Here is a 17,366-nt window from a genome sequence, read left to right as displayed (position 1 = left end):
CTCTCGATATCTATCGTCATCTTTTGTCCAGCGAAGGCGCTCGAGGCGTAATTATTTCTTAATCCGGTTCGATGGGTGTCGGAAGACAAGAAAGGGAGAAAGGTGGAAAAAAGGATGGAAAATGCTTGGATATGAGGGTTTGGACAAAAGGTCTTTTCTTATCTGGGAAAAAAGCAATCTCTCTGGGTTCTTCCTTCTTTTCTTTTTTCACATATGCAAAAAACACCAACATACTACTCCTCACCTTTTACGCGTCCCTCTCTTGACTTCCATCACTTGTTTTGTGTAGCCCTCTTTTGTCTGGATGGAGCGATTCCTGCCGATGCATTGGCCCCCAAGCTGGAGAGTCGGCGCTGCAGAAGCAGAAACGATCACCCTCTGAACTGGTTACGGCATGATCACCAAGGATGGCAGGTCTTCCGATATGTTCGAATAGTAATCAAAGAATCTCCCTTGCTCCAACCCCTATTGCTGGCCGCATCTAGCCGGCGTGGTATCCAAAAAAAAAGTATGTCTCCAACAACGTGCATGGTCTTTTGCGCTAGAAACAACTCCAATGGACGATCTTTGAACGGTGGGGTTTTTTGCTGCTTTACCCCCCCAAAACTGTATATGAGTTTTATTATCCTCTCATTTCTCAATCATCGTTTGCACGTGGGGGGTTTTCCATTCTGCTTCTGGATCTTTCTTTGTTCTGTTTATCTTGTTGCTTTGTTCCCAGTCAAGCCGGATTAGTGTGATGATGGCTTAGTGGCTATACGACCGAGTTTGTTGTTGTTTCTTGCAGAATTGTACAAGGAAGAAGATCAGAGGGTGGAGTGAAGACGACAAATCACAAAGGCGACGAACAGTATATTGTAAGCTCTTTTCGAGACTTGGGCAAGAAAAAATCCCTTTTTTGATAACATCTGCTACAGAGAATCTTGAAGTATATTTAACCTTTCTAACATCCTCAAGAACGGTTGTATGTATTGGGGATTCGAAGCGACGAGAACGATTATCTGCATGACATCCAAATTCTGGGATTGTACCTTTTTCGCTTTTTTTTTTTTTGCTGCAATGGCGGATTAGAAAGAAGAGGGTACCTTCTAAACCCAATCGCTCCAACTACCTCTGTACCGAAAAGGCTCCTGACCTTTCCTAGCGGGTGAGTCTCCTGCAGCAGCAACACCATCCCAATCCACTCCCGCAGCGCCAAAGTTTATGTGGTCGACATTTCCCTCAGCTTCGGGTATATAGCCTAATTCGCAAGACGAAAAGCCCACTTTGGGTTGAGTTTGGTAAAAGGAATCGTAGGCTGGGTCCAGAGCTTGAAGGAGAGATGTGGGACTTGCTAAAGATGAAGCAGACGAGTGATGCAACTCGGACCAAGGATGAATGCAAGAATCGCCTTTACACGTCTTGAGCACCACCAGCAGCGCATCCAAGCGATAAACGACATCCTGGAACGATCTTCCCGCCAACTCAAACTGCTTTGCCAATTCTGCATCCGAGAACAGATTGTGCATTTGACCGGGATCATTGTGGAGGTTGTAGAATTCGTGTTCGCCGGTGCACCACACGGAGTAGTACAGACTGTAGTTGCCACTCACCAAACGCAAAGCTTTGTAAGTGTTGTTAGGGTAGGAGAGACCTCCGAGTGGTTCAGCGATGCCGAATTTGCCCTCTGGCAGACCGATACCCCAGAACTCGACGTTGATGTGTTCGCCGCGAGTTGCGTTGGAGTTTGAGGCAAGTAAAGGGATAGCAGTGCCGTCGAAATCAGGGCGTGTGGCGTTTGCGAGGGAAAGAAGCGTAGGTGCCATATCGGTGTGTGAAGTCACGATATCTTTTGTGGCGTTTGCAGCAATACCAGGACCGCGGATGATGAGTGGGATGTGGATATCGGTGTCGTAACCACATTCTTTGCCGGGATGCATGCGGTGCTGACTAGCGTGGAAACCATTGTCGGTGGTGAAGAAGATGTAGGTGTCTTCAAGTACACCCTTGGAATCCAGAAGGTTGACCAAGCGCTCGATCATTTCGTCGACCGACTGTAGTGCGCGTAGTCTGGCACGTTGGAATTCGTCGTTGTAGGCAATCTGGGTGGAGTTTAGTCTGGGTAGTTGGGCTATCCAACTTGCTCCGCTTGGCTGTTTTTTTATCGATCTTGTTAGCTTTCTCATCGCTTTGATATCCAAGAATGTGCTAGATTACTCACAACTTCGGGATTAAAGTCTTCGGTTCTTGGAATCTTGTAGTCCTTGAACAGATGTGCGTGACGAGGTGCATACTCGGGAATCGCAAACTTGTTGGCTGGTCCAGGGGCAAGCACTTCTAGCTCATTGATGGGGCCACTGGGTGGATGGGCAACGATATTGCTGTGAGGAGCAATAGGTGCAACGGTGACAAACCACGGAGCATCACCCTCAATAGCTTCCTCGAGAAATCCATATGCCTTGTCAGCCACAACATCCGGCGAGTATTGACCCGAGTAATCCTTTGGCGCCCCTCCGTTCCTCGACATCCTAGCATGCCAGTAATCGTAGGTGAACGGATCAAGCAAAAAGTCGGAGCCATTGAAACCCTTGACAAAAGGTGCATTGTAGTTGTTGATGGTATGCGCATTCCACAGTTTTCCAGTATAGTAAGTGTTGTAGCCAGCCTCTTGCATCCACACAGGCAGATAGTCGTCATTGATGCCTTCCTTGACAATCTTGGGGTATCCTCCGTAAGGCGGACCCACATCAGTGACATTGGTGTTGTGAGCAGCTCTTCCAGTCCAGAGGTTCACTCTTGAAGGACAGCAGATGGCGATTGTGCAAAAGTGGTTTTGGTAGGTTGTGCCTTTGTCGGTTATATGCTTCTTGAGCAGGGGCATGTGTTCAATTGAGCCCATGTGGCCATCTTGGTCGTCAGTGATGATGAAGAGGATGTTTGGTTGTTTTGCTAGGGCGGAGCTGACGAGAGCTACCCATGCTGATAGCTTGGGCAGACTGAACCTCATCGTGCGTGTCAATGAATCAACACAATTGCGTGAGGTTGGTTGAAGTGCAAAGAGATGCCTCGGACTCGGTCGACCGATGCTCTTATCAAGGCTCGAAACAACAAACGTTCTTTCACATGAGCTTCACTTCCACGACCCGAAGCTAGTCGCACAACATCAAGTCCCGGCAATCACTTTTACAAAAGCTCAGCCAAGCAGATGAGGTGCGATGGCGTGCCGCGTAATCGTATCGAGGATAGCCGGTGGTCGTTAGCAACGACCTCCCTGGCCGTTCCAAACACAGTTTTGACGTGCATATCCATCTTGGTCAAGGGCGTCCTCGAAAAACTCACAAGGAAGAGATAACATACATGACACGTTGCCTCCATCGAGGTGCGAAGACAGGTTTAGTGTGTTGAAGGAGCATATGAGGTGTCAAGAAGCCTCGCCGACCCACGTGTTGCGTGCTGCAAGTACCCTGAGTTGGCAACCAACACTCTTTGCTCCGAACCATCAAACACACAATCACAGACTCGATCAAGTAGACCTTGTTCAGCAGAAGACATGGTCGACATTCGATCCTGAAGGGTTCATCGTGAAGATGTCACACTCTATTCTGGCTGGTCATGTGCAAGAAAGCGTATCTAATTATCTCATCATATCTCTATTCTACCCTCTTGACCCATTCTGTGTACAATGTGCATCAAAGCAGGAAAATCTGAAAAGCGCACGTTAGTACTTTTGCTTCTCAATCTTATGACAATACATTGCAGCGCAAGGCAAAGTCGTGAGAAAATCATGTCAGATTATTCCAAAGTATCCGTCATCAAGGATCGGAACAGGTCTCCAAACCGGATATTCATCATGTTGATTTCTCGCTTTTGACTTGCTGCTGAAGGAAAAGAATAGAGAACTTACCATGAGTGTGAATCGCATCAGAAAGCTGTCCAATTTGTTGTCGTAAATTGTCATTGTTCACATGGCGGTGATAGATGATCCAGAAGCGCATCAATCACGATCCTGAAAGGGTGTTGTTCGTTTTCATATAACGAGCGCCCTCTGAGATCGCGATTGGAGCGCTTCAAAGAGTTGTGTGTCTTGCATGTTGCGATGCTTGATTGCGAAGAAGAGTTGCAAAGATTTTCTGCTTGTAGACAAAAGATAACCGATATTCTACCGCTGGCTGGTCTGAGCTCCTAGGTGACCCTGTCAATTTATCATGGAATGAGTTGCTTCATCTTGAAGCCCAAGTCAATGCTGCTCAATACAAAGAAGATCGAGCTGTTGCACAGGCTGTAAAAGTGGAAGCAGCAAGATGTACCGATGACAGTACAGTCATAAAGATAAACACCGAATCGTATTTGTTCTCCTAAAATGCAGCAAAGTCCATCCCAAACGCCTCGCCAGTGAAATACATACAGAACCAAAACCATGAGTAGAGTACAGAAGACCAATCAAGAAGAGAGTGGAAACGAGCCCAGGCGGACAGAACCCTTCTAGAATTCTCCACCAGTTCTGCCACCACCTCCAAGGGCAGAAGCTCCCCAAACACCAACCAAACCCCACATGCCCACTCTCCATCCTCTCCACAGACCACCAATACCTTGTCCTTTTTTGTCTCTCTTGTTTTGTGCTACAAGGCCAGGTCTAGCGGGAGTGCTCATACGGCTCTGTGGTGGTTGCTCGCGAATACCTTCCTCGGTCATGATGCTCCAAGCGGTACCGAAGACACCCCTGTAGGGACCGACAGGAACAATGGTGTCCATTTCCGGACCACTGACAGATTTGTTTCCGCGGAACGAGTTCATGGCGGCCTTGGTGTAGACATTTTTGTGAGCAGATTTGAGATGGGAGATTTGAGCACGGCGAAGGACGGTTTCGAGAGGAAGTTTGATGAAGAGCTCAGTAGTCGAGGTAAGGAAAGTGGCGAGAGAGTAGGTTGCTGGTGTTGAGAGAGGGTCCACACGGAAGTATTGGCGGAGGACGAGAGGAGTACTGGTACTCAGCAGGGTCGGAAGTGTAGAGTGGAGGAGGGTAATTGAGAAGAGCGAGGGGGGAATTGTGAGACTCGGCAGAAGACGGAGATTTGGTAGAATGGCACGCGGCTGTGAAGTGGTTGGTGTGAGAATAAGTCTGGAAATGGTCAGCGTGCGAATAAATTGGCCAACTGAGAAATGCATACCTCGTGCGCACAAGATCGAGGGGGGCAAGCAGGAGGCCAGCAATGGCAGAAGCAGCGACTGCGATACCCAACGAAGCCAATGGCGAGGGACTGTCTGCTAGATCCAGACCACCCATGGCGCCAGCAACGACCTCTGCAGGCACAGAAGCCAGGGATGAAGGATCAGGCAGATCGAACAGAGCAGACAGCAGGTTCCTTGTCCAGCCCTCGACGGCCTTGAGCAGGACGTTGTAGATGAAGGTGGCATTAGTAGCCTTCCACATTGCGGCGGCACCAGCTTGCTGCCACAGCTGTGACAGAGCCTCCATAACCGAATCCGGTCTTCTGAGCTGCAAGACATGTGGAGCAGGCGACTGATCCCTGGACGAGCGTGACGGTGGGGTACGAGGACGACGTGAGCGGGATCTATCAGTTTCTTGTGCTCTTGTAGGCTTGGTGGGTGTAAAATAACTCGGCTCATCTGGATCCGACTCATCATCGCTCGGAGGGTATTGGTCGACAGCAAAGCGGGCAGAGGTCCTTCGTCTCAAGGTAGATTCGGCATCGAGCTGTGTGGCCAGGCGGACTTGTAGAATCGTCTTTGCAACGTCAAAGGGTTGCGCCAGGAGGACCGAGGTATATTTCCACAAGGCCTGATCGAGGACCTTACGACCCATGTCTGCAACAGAAGCCGAGTCGCCATCGTTCAAGAAGGAGGAATAGTCGAGGTCGTCGAAAACATGGCGAGCGGAGCTGCCCAGACTGCTACTTGGACCGGTCGAGGCACTTGTCGCGTTGGCGTCTCCAGGTGGCAGACCGATCGAAGGTGGGCGATAGTATGGTCGTAGAGGGTTTGGGGTGTCGCGCGACGACGACAGCTGTACTGGATGTGCCATGGTTGTGTGTGGTGTGTGTGAGAGCTGGATCGAGGCAGAGGGGCCGTGGTCGGAGAAGCTCCAGACTCTCGACTCCCGCATTTTGTTGCTGACCACTTGCACACACCTCGTCATTCTCAACTTTTACAACCAACACGAAGCTCCTTCCTTCCACGCAGTCACGCCTGTCCCGTCGCACATTCCTCGGCTCTACACAATGTCGGTCGCTGCTTCCAGATGCGTCGCTCGATCAATACAGCGCTCGCTACGCTCCTCCGTCTCAACCTCGTCGCCGCTTAGATCCGCCATCCCGCAATCATCATACCAATCTAGCCGCCTCTCGATCGCTACCTCCACACACCTTTCCTCAAGGCGGCCTTTCTCTTCTTCATCCACTTTGCTACACGGTCACCTGGACGCTCCCAAGCCCGGCGAAGAGCGCAAGGTTACCTTTGTCGACAAGGAAGGCGATGAACACACCTTTGTAGTAGCCGACGGCGACAACCTGCTCGACATTGGTGTGTCTCTATAGACTCAAAATATCCCAAGAGGCAGAACTAACCAATTTTCCAGCACAAGCCAATGATCTCGAAATGGAGGGTGCATGCGGCGGCTCATGCGCCTGCTCGACCTGCCACGTTATCGTCTCGGACCCGGACATGTTTGACAAGATGGAGGAGCCTGATGATGATGAGAACGACATGCTCGACTTGGCCTTCGGTCTGACAGAGACGAGTCGCTTGGGTTGCCAGGTCAAGATGTCCAAGGAACTCGACGGCTTGGTTATCAAGCTCCCCACCATGACCAGGAACCTGCAGGCCAGTGACTTTGCTAAGCGATAGACACATCTCATATCCCCAGCTTCCATGTTTGTATATAACAAAATTCCCCTTTCTGTATTAACACATTTTTGAAGCATATACAACCTGTTCAAGACGCCTGCACTTCCTATTCCAGCCCAGGGGCAGCACAAATTAGAACTGCCTTATACTTTTTCACATAGCCATCAGTCAAGCATTGCAGGGAGTCTCTGTTTGTGGACATCGTTGTGCATCTCTGTACCTTACAATGGAGTAGATATGGCATGTGAGGAGCAAAAGTGGAGTGAGCTTATGAATCATCGTTTGCATTGATTTGTTCAATTCCAGCCGTTTAGGATAGAAACAGAACATGCTCAAACCTTCTGTGCTCTATGTCTAACCACTGTCATGCTTTCTCGTGTTTCGTGAAGGTCGTGTTTGTGCTGCGATCAAACAGCGCTCTTCAGGGGTTCGCCATCATTGCCCTCCTGCTGCTTCAACTTCTCATGCTCCTTTCCGAGGTCTCGAGCGATCTGACCATTGCCGAATCTACCGCCAGTAGGATCGATGCTCTCCTCAGCCTTGTCTTCGTCATCCCAGCCTTGCTCTGTTCCAGAATTAGTCAGTCACTGTTCCAGGATCTTGCATCATTGAATCAGACACTGACCCTCAGGTTCGCCGCCAGACCACCTAGCCAACTTCTCCTTCCTGAAAGTAGCATAATCCCACTCCTTGTCTTCAAGACGCTCATGAGTATCAGTCCAGATATACGTCTGCGTCTCCACTTCGTCGCCCTCAACATTGCCTTTTCCAGTAGCTGCATCGCCCTCGGTCTTCAACAGACGCACACGTACGGTTTGGAGTGAGTACTGGTCACCTTCGAACATATCCAGACGATAGACATCGCCGTCGGTGAGGCCGGTGACGTAGGTGCCTCGGACCGAGTGACCTTCCTGAGGGATCACGCCGGGGTAGTCGCAGTACTTGACGCGGGAACGCTTGTGGTTGTGGAGGATGGCGGGGGTTTGGGTGATGGTTTGAATGTTGTGTTTGCTGATTGAGGGCATGCCGAAGATTACGTTGAAGAGGACTTCTTTGGCCATAAGAGTGCCTATCAGAATATTCATATTAGTCAAGGGACGAGCCATGGAAGCAGATTGATGACTTACCATAGAAGAATGCGGTGCGGTCACCCATCTTGGTTTGTGCTTCCTCGATGCGTTCCTCGGTGGTTTGTTCGAGAGGCAAGTGGTCTTCCTGATTACCGTAGAATCTCATAATGTCAGAACTGAGTTGTGCTGGAAAGATAGAATTGTGGTGATACGGAACGTGATAACGGAAGATATGTAGAAAAGTGAAGACCTACGATGATATATAAATGCGTGAAGGAGGCAGCCAACACGTCTAGAATGTGTTGAACGCAGCAAACAGACAAACTTCAAGACACAAAGGACAGAAGTTATACAGATCAAAGACTTACAATGAACGAGTGAGTGTTGTCTCCAGATCCTTTGTTGATAATGTTGCCAGAAGTAGAACTCCTCCGCTATCGCCGCGATAAGACATGCCAGCCACAGTCTATCCAAAGTGGCTCGAGTCGTGGCGGTGCTTGATGCGGCTCTGCGTAAGGCTGAACGATGCAGACTCTCAACAACAACCTTTCTCTCACGAACCCCTGATAAATTTGCGAAATTCCCATATTCCCCTTTTTGTTTGGGTTTTTGTTCAAGACAATCTGTTTGGTCTTTCGTCTGGTATCTACACGACAATAATTTAATGACCAATACCGCAACATCTGTCTCCATCTTTTGACGATAGTCGGCAACAAGCTCCTACGCCAAGCACTGGTTTCTTGGACGTCCCTCGAATCGGGTATCATCTGGTAAACGGACAGAAGCGCCTCAAAGACCGCCGAAGAAAGGAATACGCAAAAAATCTTCTAGTCTCAACGAAACAGAGACCAGCTGCCATGGGTTTTGTCTCTTGGTTGATCACACATCTAGCTCCTGTCTTTCTGGCTACATCGCCTGTTACCAGTTATGCGGATCAGATCTACTCTATCCACCGGACGCGGTCTTCAGCAGGTTTCTCTCTTGACATACCTCTTATTATGCTGGTAGCGTCAATTCTGAAGTAAGTCTGACATATGCCAAAACCGAGATAAGACCGCTCAACATTGATGTTCCCGATATTAACAATGATTCGTAGACTGTTCTACTGGCTTGGAGCACGCTTTGATCTGTCTCTTCTCTTACAAGCTGGTCTGATGGTGATTGTACAACTTGTCCTCCTTAGAGTCGCTCTGCAGAACCGTCCCCTCGCGAGTGCCGCCAACAACCTCCACCAGCCATTCGCAGGAGCCAGAGAAGGCGATACTCACGTCAAGCGACCTTTCGACTTTTGGCAATGGAAGCAAGCAAAGCCCTACTGGATGTTCCTGGCATACTTCAGCGCAACCCTGTTGGTTCTCCAGATTCTGTTCGGTCGCTTGGATTCCTACGTCGCACTTCAGGGTTACGTGGCTCTAGGTATTGAAGCTACGTTGCCGCTTCCTCAGATCATGTCGAATCAGAGAAATCGGAGTTGCAAAGGGTTCCGCCTGAGTGTCCTTGCAAACTGGCTGTTGGGTGATGCCATGAAGATGTCTTTCTTCTTCCTTGCTGAGAGCACAATTCCATGGTCTTTCAAGCTTTGTGGTATTTTCCAGGCATGTTGCGACTCTTATCTCGGAGTGCAATACTTGATGTTCGGGGAAGGGCCTGTTGACAGCATCGAGGGTCTCGCGAGAGAGATGAAGAATTTGAGCTAAGCTACGGCCGATGATACATAAAGTACGAGCAAAAGCATGATCTCTTTAAGATCGAATCTCTCTACATCTCATAGAAAATCTATGAAATACCAGAGACGTTCGAACTTTTGGTGTATGAGCCTTCGAGCTGTCATACTAGAGTTTGTTGCTTAGGTACATAGTAGTTACCTATATAGGACATGAGTTCCGCAATACCGAAAATCTGTAGATTCTCAGCTACAAGAGGCAGCAGCATTGGGATCTTCTGTACCAAACAACAACAAGTCTCCTACCACAAGCATGAGCAGTCTATGATGGTCAACACTTGATTTTCTACAATCGTTGAGGTATGTTCATACCTATGAAATGGTGCGCTCAAGTCGAAGGATCAGTAAGCCAAGGTGAGGGATGGCGCATGGACCAGCGATTTCGGCATGCCAAGGCGCAAAAGACGAACGACAGGCCACTTCGCATCGATCAGATAAGATCAGTCCATATCCATCTACCCTCGGCCTCGACCATCACATTCCCACCATGACGACTTTGGCATCTCAACCACAAACCTCGGCCTTCCGTCCGACCACCATACAGGATGGCCAGTCTGTCGCCCTGTTCCGTTCTGCTGGTGACGCCGCTCCTCCCCAGCTAAAGAGGTCCTTTGGCTCGTTAGACAGTGTAATCGACGACCACCTGTAAGTCGCTATCTTTGCCGAGTCGACTCGTGCATGTCCGTGAATACCACCAGATCGACTGACCTTGTCTTCTCAGCTCGCCCGTATCAGCAGCATCTCCAGAGGAAGCACCACCCGGCAAGATGGCCATCCCTCGAGCCGTGAAGCGTCCCTGCGACGACTCGACTGTCGCCAATGGTCCACTCAGCAGAGAAATCACCCTCAAGCCTCGACCAAAACCCGGTCGCAAGCCCATGGCCGATCAGAACGACTCGTCGGACAAGCGGAAGACACAGAACAGAATTGCACAACGCCACTTCCGCGACCGTCGTGCTCAAAAGTGCAACGATCTCGAGATCGAGAATACACAGTTGAAGGAAACCCATCGTGTTGAGATGTCCTCGTTGCGGGAACAGCTCATGCAACGTGATGCACACATTGCAGCTCTCTTGGCGGAGAAGGTCGATGCCGTTGCTGAGAGGGCCCGCGTCGACTCAGAGTGTAATCAACTCAGAGAACGTAATGCCGTGCTGCAGAAGGAAATTGGTAAGTACTTATATTCTTCTACCGGACGAGAGCTATACTAACCATCCGATTCAGATGCCGCCAAGCTCCATCATGCTAATGCTCATGCTTCCCATCCTCAGGTATAATCTGATCTATGATGCTCACTCCCTGAAGGCCAATATACTAACCCTATCCCAGCGTTCCGGGCTTGCATCAAACTTTGTGTCATCAGTCCATCAAATACTCACACCTCCATCCGACAACGACCCCCACGATGAGTATGAAGTAGACTTCACAAACATCTACGCAACCCGCAAACCATCCGCCTTCGCCTCCGGCCTCGGCACAGACGAACACTGCGGTTTCTGCAGCGACGTCGAGAACTGCATCTGTCGCCAACAGGAAGAGCTCAACAACAAGAGCCTTCCTAGCCTTCCTCCCATTGATTCATCACGCGCCGTCACTCAAGTCAAACCTCATTCTGATGTCACCACCCCTAGTTTCCTTGAAGCGCGCACCGAGGCTTCAGGACCAGGTACTTGCGACATGTGTCTCGCTGACCCCGAGAAAGCCCGCCAATGCCGCGAACTCGCCGAAGTCGCCTTCAAAGAACAAGAGGCTTCTTCCTCTTCTGCCCCTGCAGATGCATCCCCCTCAAAGGGCGTTGGTACAGTAACCCTCCGCCGCCTCAAACAACTCAACACTGCGAAACCTTCCTCTCAGCAGCAGCGAACTTCCTGCAGCGACTTCTTCCAACAAGCTCAACAGAGGAATGTCAGATTGAGGCGCGACGACTATCAGCAAATCAAACATGTGTATAGGTTTGAGGGCAGATCTGAGCATTCGCCTTATATGGAGATGGATACGCAGGATGCCGCTCATGCTTTGGCTGCGCTGAGCAGACAGGATACCAGGTCTGGGATGGATCGCCAAGCTTAATTCTGGGTATGTGGTTTTCTTGATGAGTCAAATGTTGGGGATGATACAAAGCTGCTTTTTTTTTTCGAGGCGTTTCTTGGGAGGAGTCCTGTTCGGGCCGCTTGATGCTTATCGCACAATGCTTCTGTGAATTTTCCTTTACATGTTCGTTTTTGTAGATATTTGGGTTTTTACATGTTCATGTATCCGTCACTCTTCGTAGTTGCCTGCACTCACACTGCGGTCACGGCGTCCCTCGAGCGACACAATAGAAAGTCCAATCTCATGTGTATACTCGATGGTCCGTGGGGTGCTTCACGGACAATCCATGAAAATGACTTGGAGATTACCGTTGTTATCGACTGTTGTAAGCACTCTTCAAGATTTCATGTGGATGAAAAAACAAAACAAGGAGCACCATGTCTAGCCACTTTGTAAACCTACTCGTGCCTTGTCCCCTAGTCAACTTTGTAACGCTGTTACTGACTTTATGGCTCAAAGTCGATCGGCACAAACTAGGCACTCGGTAGATACAAGCCTACACAATCGTGGCCACAAGGTTCACTATACGAGTTTTTCTCACCCCGATGTAATTGACACTAGATACGCAGGCGGCAGGCGAGTAAGAAATTATGCACTGGAAAAGTTATAGCAAGGGTTGGTCTCTGGTCTGAGACACGATAGTAGCAAGCAAAGTTGGGCTCTCTCTTTGTAGAGGCCCCAAGAATCTCCCTTCCATGGCAAGAACACACTCGCCCTGTTTATCATCCGTGAAATGCTGGCGGAATGCAATATCTGCATAGGAGAAGTGTTACAATCACTTCTGAACCATGACCATGCCGCGTTGAACCTCTCCCTAATCTTTCGCCTCTGAAGCTTCTTCAACGACTTGGAGAAGCTCATTCACAAAGCCTTGCGGGTAGCTGATGGTGCTGGGCTGATCGTTGGTGTCCTTGTCGTCCTCGGCGAGATGACTGTAATTCTCACTGTTGTGAGGTTGAGTACCTTCGCCGAGCTCATCAGGACTACCGTCCTCATCGCCAAACAACATCTCGTCCAGGGCGAGGCGCTCTTCAATTGATGGAAGTGTACGGGTCGGTGATCTTGACCTTGATCTCAGGTAAGCGACTGGCTTGCGAAGGCTGGTCTTCTGTACCGGCGGCTTCACAGGCGAGCTCTGGACCATCCTAGAGTCTGCATACGCCACCGCAGGTTTGAGAGGTGAGCTCCTCTGCACAGCTGGTGGCGCTGGACTAACGGAACCATTGTCTTGATCGGCCAATTTGAGAAGACGTGCTTTCTCCTTCTTCCTCTGTTTCTTGGCGGCGCTCTGCTCTATCTCGAGCTTGATCAACTTCTCGCGTATCTCTGCTCGCTTCTTTGCAGGATCGAAATCGGCAAAGTCGTTGTCGCGATCGAGCTCGCGAGACATTACTTTGCGAACAAACTCCGCAGGGTCGCGGACGAAAGCTTCCATGTATCCGATCAGATAGACACCGCAGTCGCAAAAGTTCGTTTGCTGAGGTAGACCACGAGCTGTCAGTCCTTTGAGTGCGGTATACTCGAATTCCAGACCTCGTTTGTCGCGACCTTCGTGGACGACGTATTGCTTCAGATTCTTGATCTCCTGAGGGTGAGTGCCGCCTAAGGAATCGAGGAGGATGAGAGCAGGTCTAGAGATAGTCAGCGTATGTCTTCACATCGGAGGAGGGGAGATGCAACGTACGTATTGGGGTCCGTCTTGGGTAATGGAGGTGCCTGCTTTTTGCCCTTGCGCGTAGTTGGCTTCAGCTTGCCAAGGGGAGGTAGCTCATCCTCCTGTTCCTGTGAACCATCCAGAGAAATGCGTTTCACACCCTGTGACAAACCTTCGTCCTTAACGTCTGGAGGAGATTCAGGGATCTCAATCTCGTTCTGCGCTGTTGTCTCAGATTGGGTGGACTCTAGGACGGTTGGTTGTCGTCCGGCTTCAGGTTCTTCTTGTTCCTCATCCAGGCCATCCAGATTCAGTTTTCGTTCAAGCTTGTCGAGATTGCAGATGATGACCAGGAACCAGTGATACTGAGTGTTGATTGGGACCGCGACGTACGGATGACTGAACAAATCAATGTTTCTGGTCCAGCGCTTTACACCTTCATAATTGAACCCTTTCTTTTTCGACGGCATGCTGGTGAGAGTCTCGTAAAAGAACGAGTTGAATATGTGAGCCTTGCCCTTCAACCCTGGATTCTTCTCTTGCATCTCTCGGAGGCAGAACAAGATGATGTTGTCGTTGAGAAGCTCGCCATCGTCCAGTCGTGCAATGTCTTCAGCGTCAATAGTGGTCCGGTTCGGTCCCTCAGCAGGGTATACCAGTGGAGCATCCCACTTTGGGATACCGTGTTTTACGGTCCACCGCTCAACCTCGGGTTCGGCGGGTTGCGCGGCTTTACCACTGTCTTTGCTCCGAAGTCTTCCACTGGATCTCAGGGGCGTGACTTGTTCGGTTCGAGATTTGGGCGGCGGCAAAGAGTGATCTTGTGCTGCTTTCGCGACAGGCTGGTTGGTATAAGTAGACCTCATCTGGCGATGGCGAGGTACTTGACTGGAGGCCTCAGGAAGCGGAGATCCGCTCTGTGCCGCCAAGGTGCGTTCTCGGATGCCAGGTTTGCCTTGACGATGGAGCATAGCTGCTAATTCAGGATCGGTCGTCGCGGCTACTGGTACGACAAACGCCTCAGAGTGTTCACGTACATGCTCGAATCTCTCTCTGTAACAGTATTAGCTCTGGTGGGTGACGCAAGTGTTGTTACTACTTACGAGTCTAAATCCTTGTATTGCGCTCTTGGACTCATATCGTGGACAGCCTCCAGAAAGGCATTGCGGTCTTTGGCCGAATCAAAATCGAACCAAATGCGACCTCTTGAGAAATCGCCGCTGCATCCCTTGAATATGACAATCCTCGAGCCTTTCAAGCTGTGGTATACAGTGGTAGCGTGTTTACTGCTGAGTTGGATTATTGCATCTTTGTAGCGAAGCATCTCGCCGTTCTTGGTGAATTGGATGCACTCGTCTGTCGAAGAATAGATAAGTTCTAGATTGTCCCAACTGCCGCCCATCATGCGAAGTGACGACAAGTGGACGATGAGTTTTGGTCCGCCTTCTTCTTCGGGCTTCTTGCGTTTGTTCGGTTTCGTAAAATGCGTAGAAGTGATAGCGTTCGGAGATGGTGACCGGGCAGCTCTCTCTGCCTTCCGGACCGAGGATTGGACTGTGTGCCCGTATGACAGTTCGTCGGGGCTCGATTCATGTACAAGTTGTGGGGATCGTATGGTTTGGGAAGTGTTCGAAGCCGACTGCATCTTGCTCCTGAGTTTTGACGAAGCCTGGTGATTTTCTTGACCCAGATCGGGTTTTCCATCATCTCTTATGAACAATCGGGCTAGAGGAGGTGAAGGTGGTGCGAACTGGCCGGTTCTGTCAAAAGCAGATCGAGGGGCGTTGTGCTGCTCGTCGAGAACTTGGACATCATCGTCATCATCGTCAACCGACACGGGATTAGTCGAAGCGCCATGCTGACGGGGCGAGCTATGTTGTGTCGTTCCAATTTTGGGTTTGCGACCCTTTCTCTTGGTGTTGTTCAATCTCGCATGCGCATCACGGGATTCTTCGTGTCCAAAGAGATTGGATCTTTGACTGTGGTTCTCTTGGCTGTTCAAACTGATGACGCTCGGCTGTCGTCGGACGTCGACGGGAGATTGACCTTGCACATCACGGTCGAACCATCCGTCATCTGATATGTCCTCAGCGTCTTCCGGAAATTCATGACCTATCTTCTGGCGTTTGCTGGACCCAGCAGAGACATTATGTCCACGAGAGGTATAAGTAGCCAGAGCGCCTGCGCCAGCGCTTGGTTGGTTCAAAGTGTTTCTTGGCCTGACGTTACCAAAAGATTTAATTTTCATGGTCCCTCTGGAACTCCACTCGTCCTGTGGTACAGTAATCCTGGTTGAGCCTTGGGTCTTGCTGGAGAGTGTTAGTCAAAGAAGTTGTCAAGCACGGTCAAGTGTGCGTACGGATACGATCCTTGAAACAATCTCCTCTCGTCGGCACTGGGCGATGTGCGTGGTGGTCTCACTCGCTGATGGCCTCGAATCCTGCGACGCAGTCAGACGACGTACCAACAAAGGTCCAGGTAGGGCTTACTGTGTGTGTGATGTGCTTTGTTCTTGTGCCAAACTTGTCTGGGCGTGTGATTGTCGAGAAGCGGGTTGTGTTTCTGAATGACTGATGCATGGTCAGACGACGTACGGCGACAGCATACTGTGTGTAGTGTACTCTTTCGGAGATGCAATGCGTTTCTTGTGGCTGTTGGACAGCGTATCTTCTCTTTTGCTTCGCGGCCTTTCCTCCGGGCTGGGACGATTGGTCAGATGAGGATGCGGACAATAAGATGGCTACTGCCTACGGTCTCAGTGATGCAACTAGTGCAGAGTGCGGCGAGGATCGAGTGCGAAGACGTTTGGAGGAGGAGTGGTGCACTGGGCTGTTGAAAGTTTGTCAGGTTGTACGAGTCGACAGATTTCCTGGTGGGGCGTACCTCGTCGACGATGTGTGGTGATTCGACTGGGCTCTGATGCCTTCACTCGGAAGCTCATCGTCCTGTTCGTCGGTCAAATCAGTGTCCATATCATTCCTTCACTCATGTAGCGCCGTCTCACCTTGGTGTCCGAGTCGTTTCCTACAAGCGTGTCGTAGGTTCGCTTTGCTCCTCCGATGAGACTACCTATAATGCTGGCCATTGATCATGACGAGAACGAGAGAACATGTGCACACAGTTGTCGCAGAAAGGCACAGAGTCGGAAAGCGCTTTGTTGGTGAATGCCCGCACGCGCAAACTTCTGGACTCGCTCGTCGTTGATGATTCGATTGTTCCCGACGCCGCTGTCTCACCTTCTGTCTGCCCTTTGACCTGGACCTGTGGCCGCCCTTTCTCATTGGAGTGCTGTCTTCATATATTGCAGCTTCTCTAATCCCATACGCCTATCGACAACACCTGCTTCCCTATGTCTTGTTCCATCACTCGATATCTCGGACCGTTGCTATCCGGATGCGGAAGTCATTGATGTGCTGGTCATGCGCCCGATGGAACCCTCAATCTCATGACTCGTAACAATCTCAGAAGATGAACGTGAAAACTCAACAACATCAACGCTCAAGATCTGAATATATCGTCGCATATATCTCTGCATACTCATAGGTTCCTTGGATGAGATACTGACTTGACCATAAGATACTGACCCAGAAGCTCTCACAAATGCGTCTCGTAACTGAGCATAGCACCTGCACTTTCAAGAGAAGCTTTCTGGCACGTCATAGGCACCAAAAAGCTGCATCAAGTCTCCAGCACTTGGTAATAGTTTGTTGGTAGTCAGGGACCGGATTGGATATTGAACAACAGATGCCGACATACCACTCTACAGCAGAGCGAGAATCATCCAAAGCTCGTTCCCAAACAACACCAAGCAGCGAAAGCATATGATAAGAAACGCGAGAGAGCTGCCTGTTGTCAACACTCACGCGTCCTAGATACCTTTCATTTACGACAAAATGTAACGCAAGCAAAACCTTGCGGTCGACTCTCGTATCTCAACAGCGTGTGCTGCATCACAGCTTGATAGTCAACAGATCTTGACCTCATA

At 50.0% G+C, this 17,366-nt stretch overlaps 7 protein-coding genes across 7 annotated transcripts; 3 read left to right on the top strand and 4 right to left on the bottom strand.

Annotated features, from left to right (window-relative positions):
- Positions 1–1,088: 1,088 nt before the first annotated feature.
- Positions 1,089–2,986, bottom strand: M436DRAFT_42678 (arylsulfatase; the record flags this gene model as incomplete). The annotated part of the gene is made up of 2 exons (XM_013573555.1): positions 1,089–2,132; positions 2,201–2,986. 2 exons carry the CDS (start codon positions 2,984–2,986, stop codon positions 1,089–1,091), a joined length of 1,830 nt encoding a protein of 609 aa, XP_013429009.1.
- A 1,475-nt stretch (positions 2,987–4,461) lies between these two features.
- Positions 4,462–6,022, bottom strand: M436DRAFT_80218 (uncharacterized protein; the record flags this gene model as incomplete). Its single annotated transcript, XM_013573845.1, has 2 exons — positions 4,462–5,098; positions 5,148–6,022. The coding sequence occupies 2 exons, from the start codon at positions 6,020–6,022 to the stop codon at positions 4,462–4,464; spliced, it is 1,512 nt and encodes a 503-aa protein (XP_013429299.1).
- Positions 6,023–6,320: 298 nt separating this feature from the next.
- M436DRAFT_14913 (ferredoxin) lies at positions 6,321–6,831 on the top strand (the record flags this gene model as incomplete). Its single annotated transcript, XM_013573389.1, has 2 exons — positions 6,321–6,519; positions 6,575–6,831. Coding segments are annotated over 2 exons (456 nt in total), but the record flags the coding sequence as incomplete, so codon positions are not given.
- A 617-nt stretch (positions 6,832–7,448) lies between these two features.
- Positions 7,449–7,998, bottom strand: M436DRAFT_42585 (uncharacterized protein; the record flags this gene model as incomplete). Its single annotated transcript, XM_013573532.1, has 2 exons — positions 7,449–7,912; positions 7,971–7,998. 2 exons carry the CDS (start codon positions 7,996–7,998, stop codon positions 7,449–7,451), a joined length of 492 nt encoding a protein of 163 aa, XP_013428986.1.
- A 772-nt stretch (positions 7,999–8,770) lies between these two features.
- M436DRAFT_42943 (uncharacterized protein) lies at positions 8,771–9,610 on the top strand (the record flags this gene model as incomplete). Its single annotated transcript, XM_013573604.1, has 2 exons — positions 8,771–8,934; positions 9,010–9,610. The coding sequence occupies 2 exons, from the start codon at positions 8,771–8,773 to the stop codon at positions 9,608–9,610; spliced, it is 765 nt and encodes a 254-aa protein (XP_013429058.1).
- Positions 9,611–10,123: 513 nt separating this feature from the next.
- M436DRAFT_42796 (uncharacterized protein) lies at positions 10,124–11,706 on the top strand (the record flags this gene model as incomplete). Its single annotated transcript, XM_013573573.1, has 4 exons — positions 10,124–10,281; positions 10,358–10,806; positions 10,861–10,907; positions 10,966–11,706. 4 exons carry the CDS (start codon positions 10,124–10,126, stop codon positions 11,704–11,706), a joined length of 1,395 nt encoding a protein of 464 aa, XP_013429027.1.
- Positions 11,707–12,541: 835 nt separating this feature from the next.
- Positions 12,542–16,466, bottom strand: M436DRAFT_80213 (uncharacterized protein; the record flags this gene model as incomplete). The annotated part of the gene is made up of 9 exons (XM_013573844.1): positions 12,542–13,358; positions 13,412–14,434; positions 14,485–15,686; positions 15,741–15,821; positions 15,871–15,951; positions 16,003–16,080; positions 16,133–16,205; positions 16,265–16,326; positions 16,386–16,466. 9 exons carry the CDS (start codon positions 16,464–16,466, stop codon positions 12,542–12,544), a joined length of 3,498 nt encoding a protein of 1,165 aa, XP_013429298.1.
- Between the last annotated feature and the right edge of the window lie 900 nt (positions 16,467–17,366).

The sequence above is a fragment of the Aureobasidium namibiae genome (genome assembly GCF_000721765.1).
Source record: "Aureobasidium namibiae CBS 147.97 unplaced genomic scaffold scaffold_5, whole genome shotgun sequence".
NCBI classification, from domain to species: Eukaryota; Fungi; Ascomycota; class Dothideomycetes; order Dothideales; family Saccotheciaceae; genus Aureobasidium; species Aureobasidium namibiae.
The sequence above is the reverse complement of the archived record's forward strand: the minus strand, read 5'-3'. Positions and strand labels throughout refer to the sequence as shown.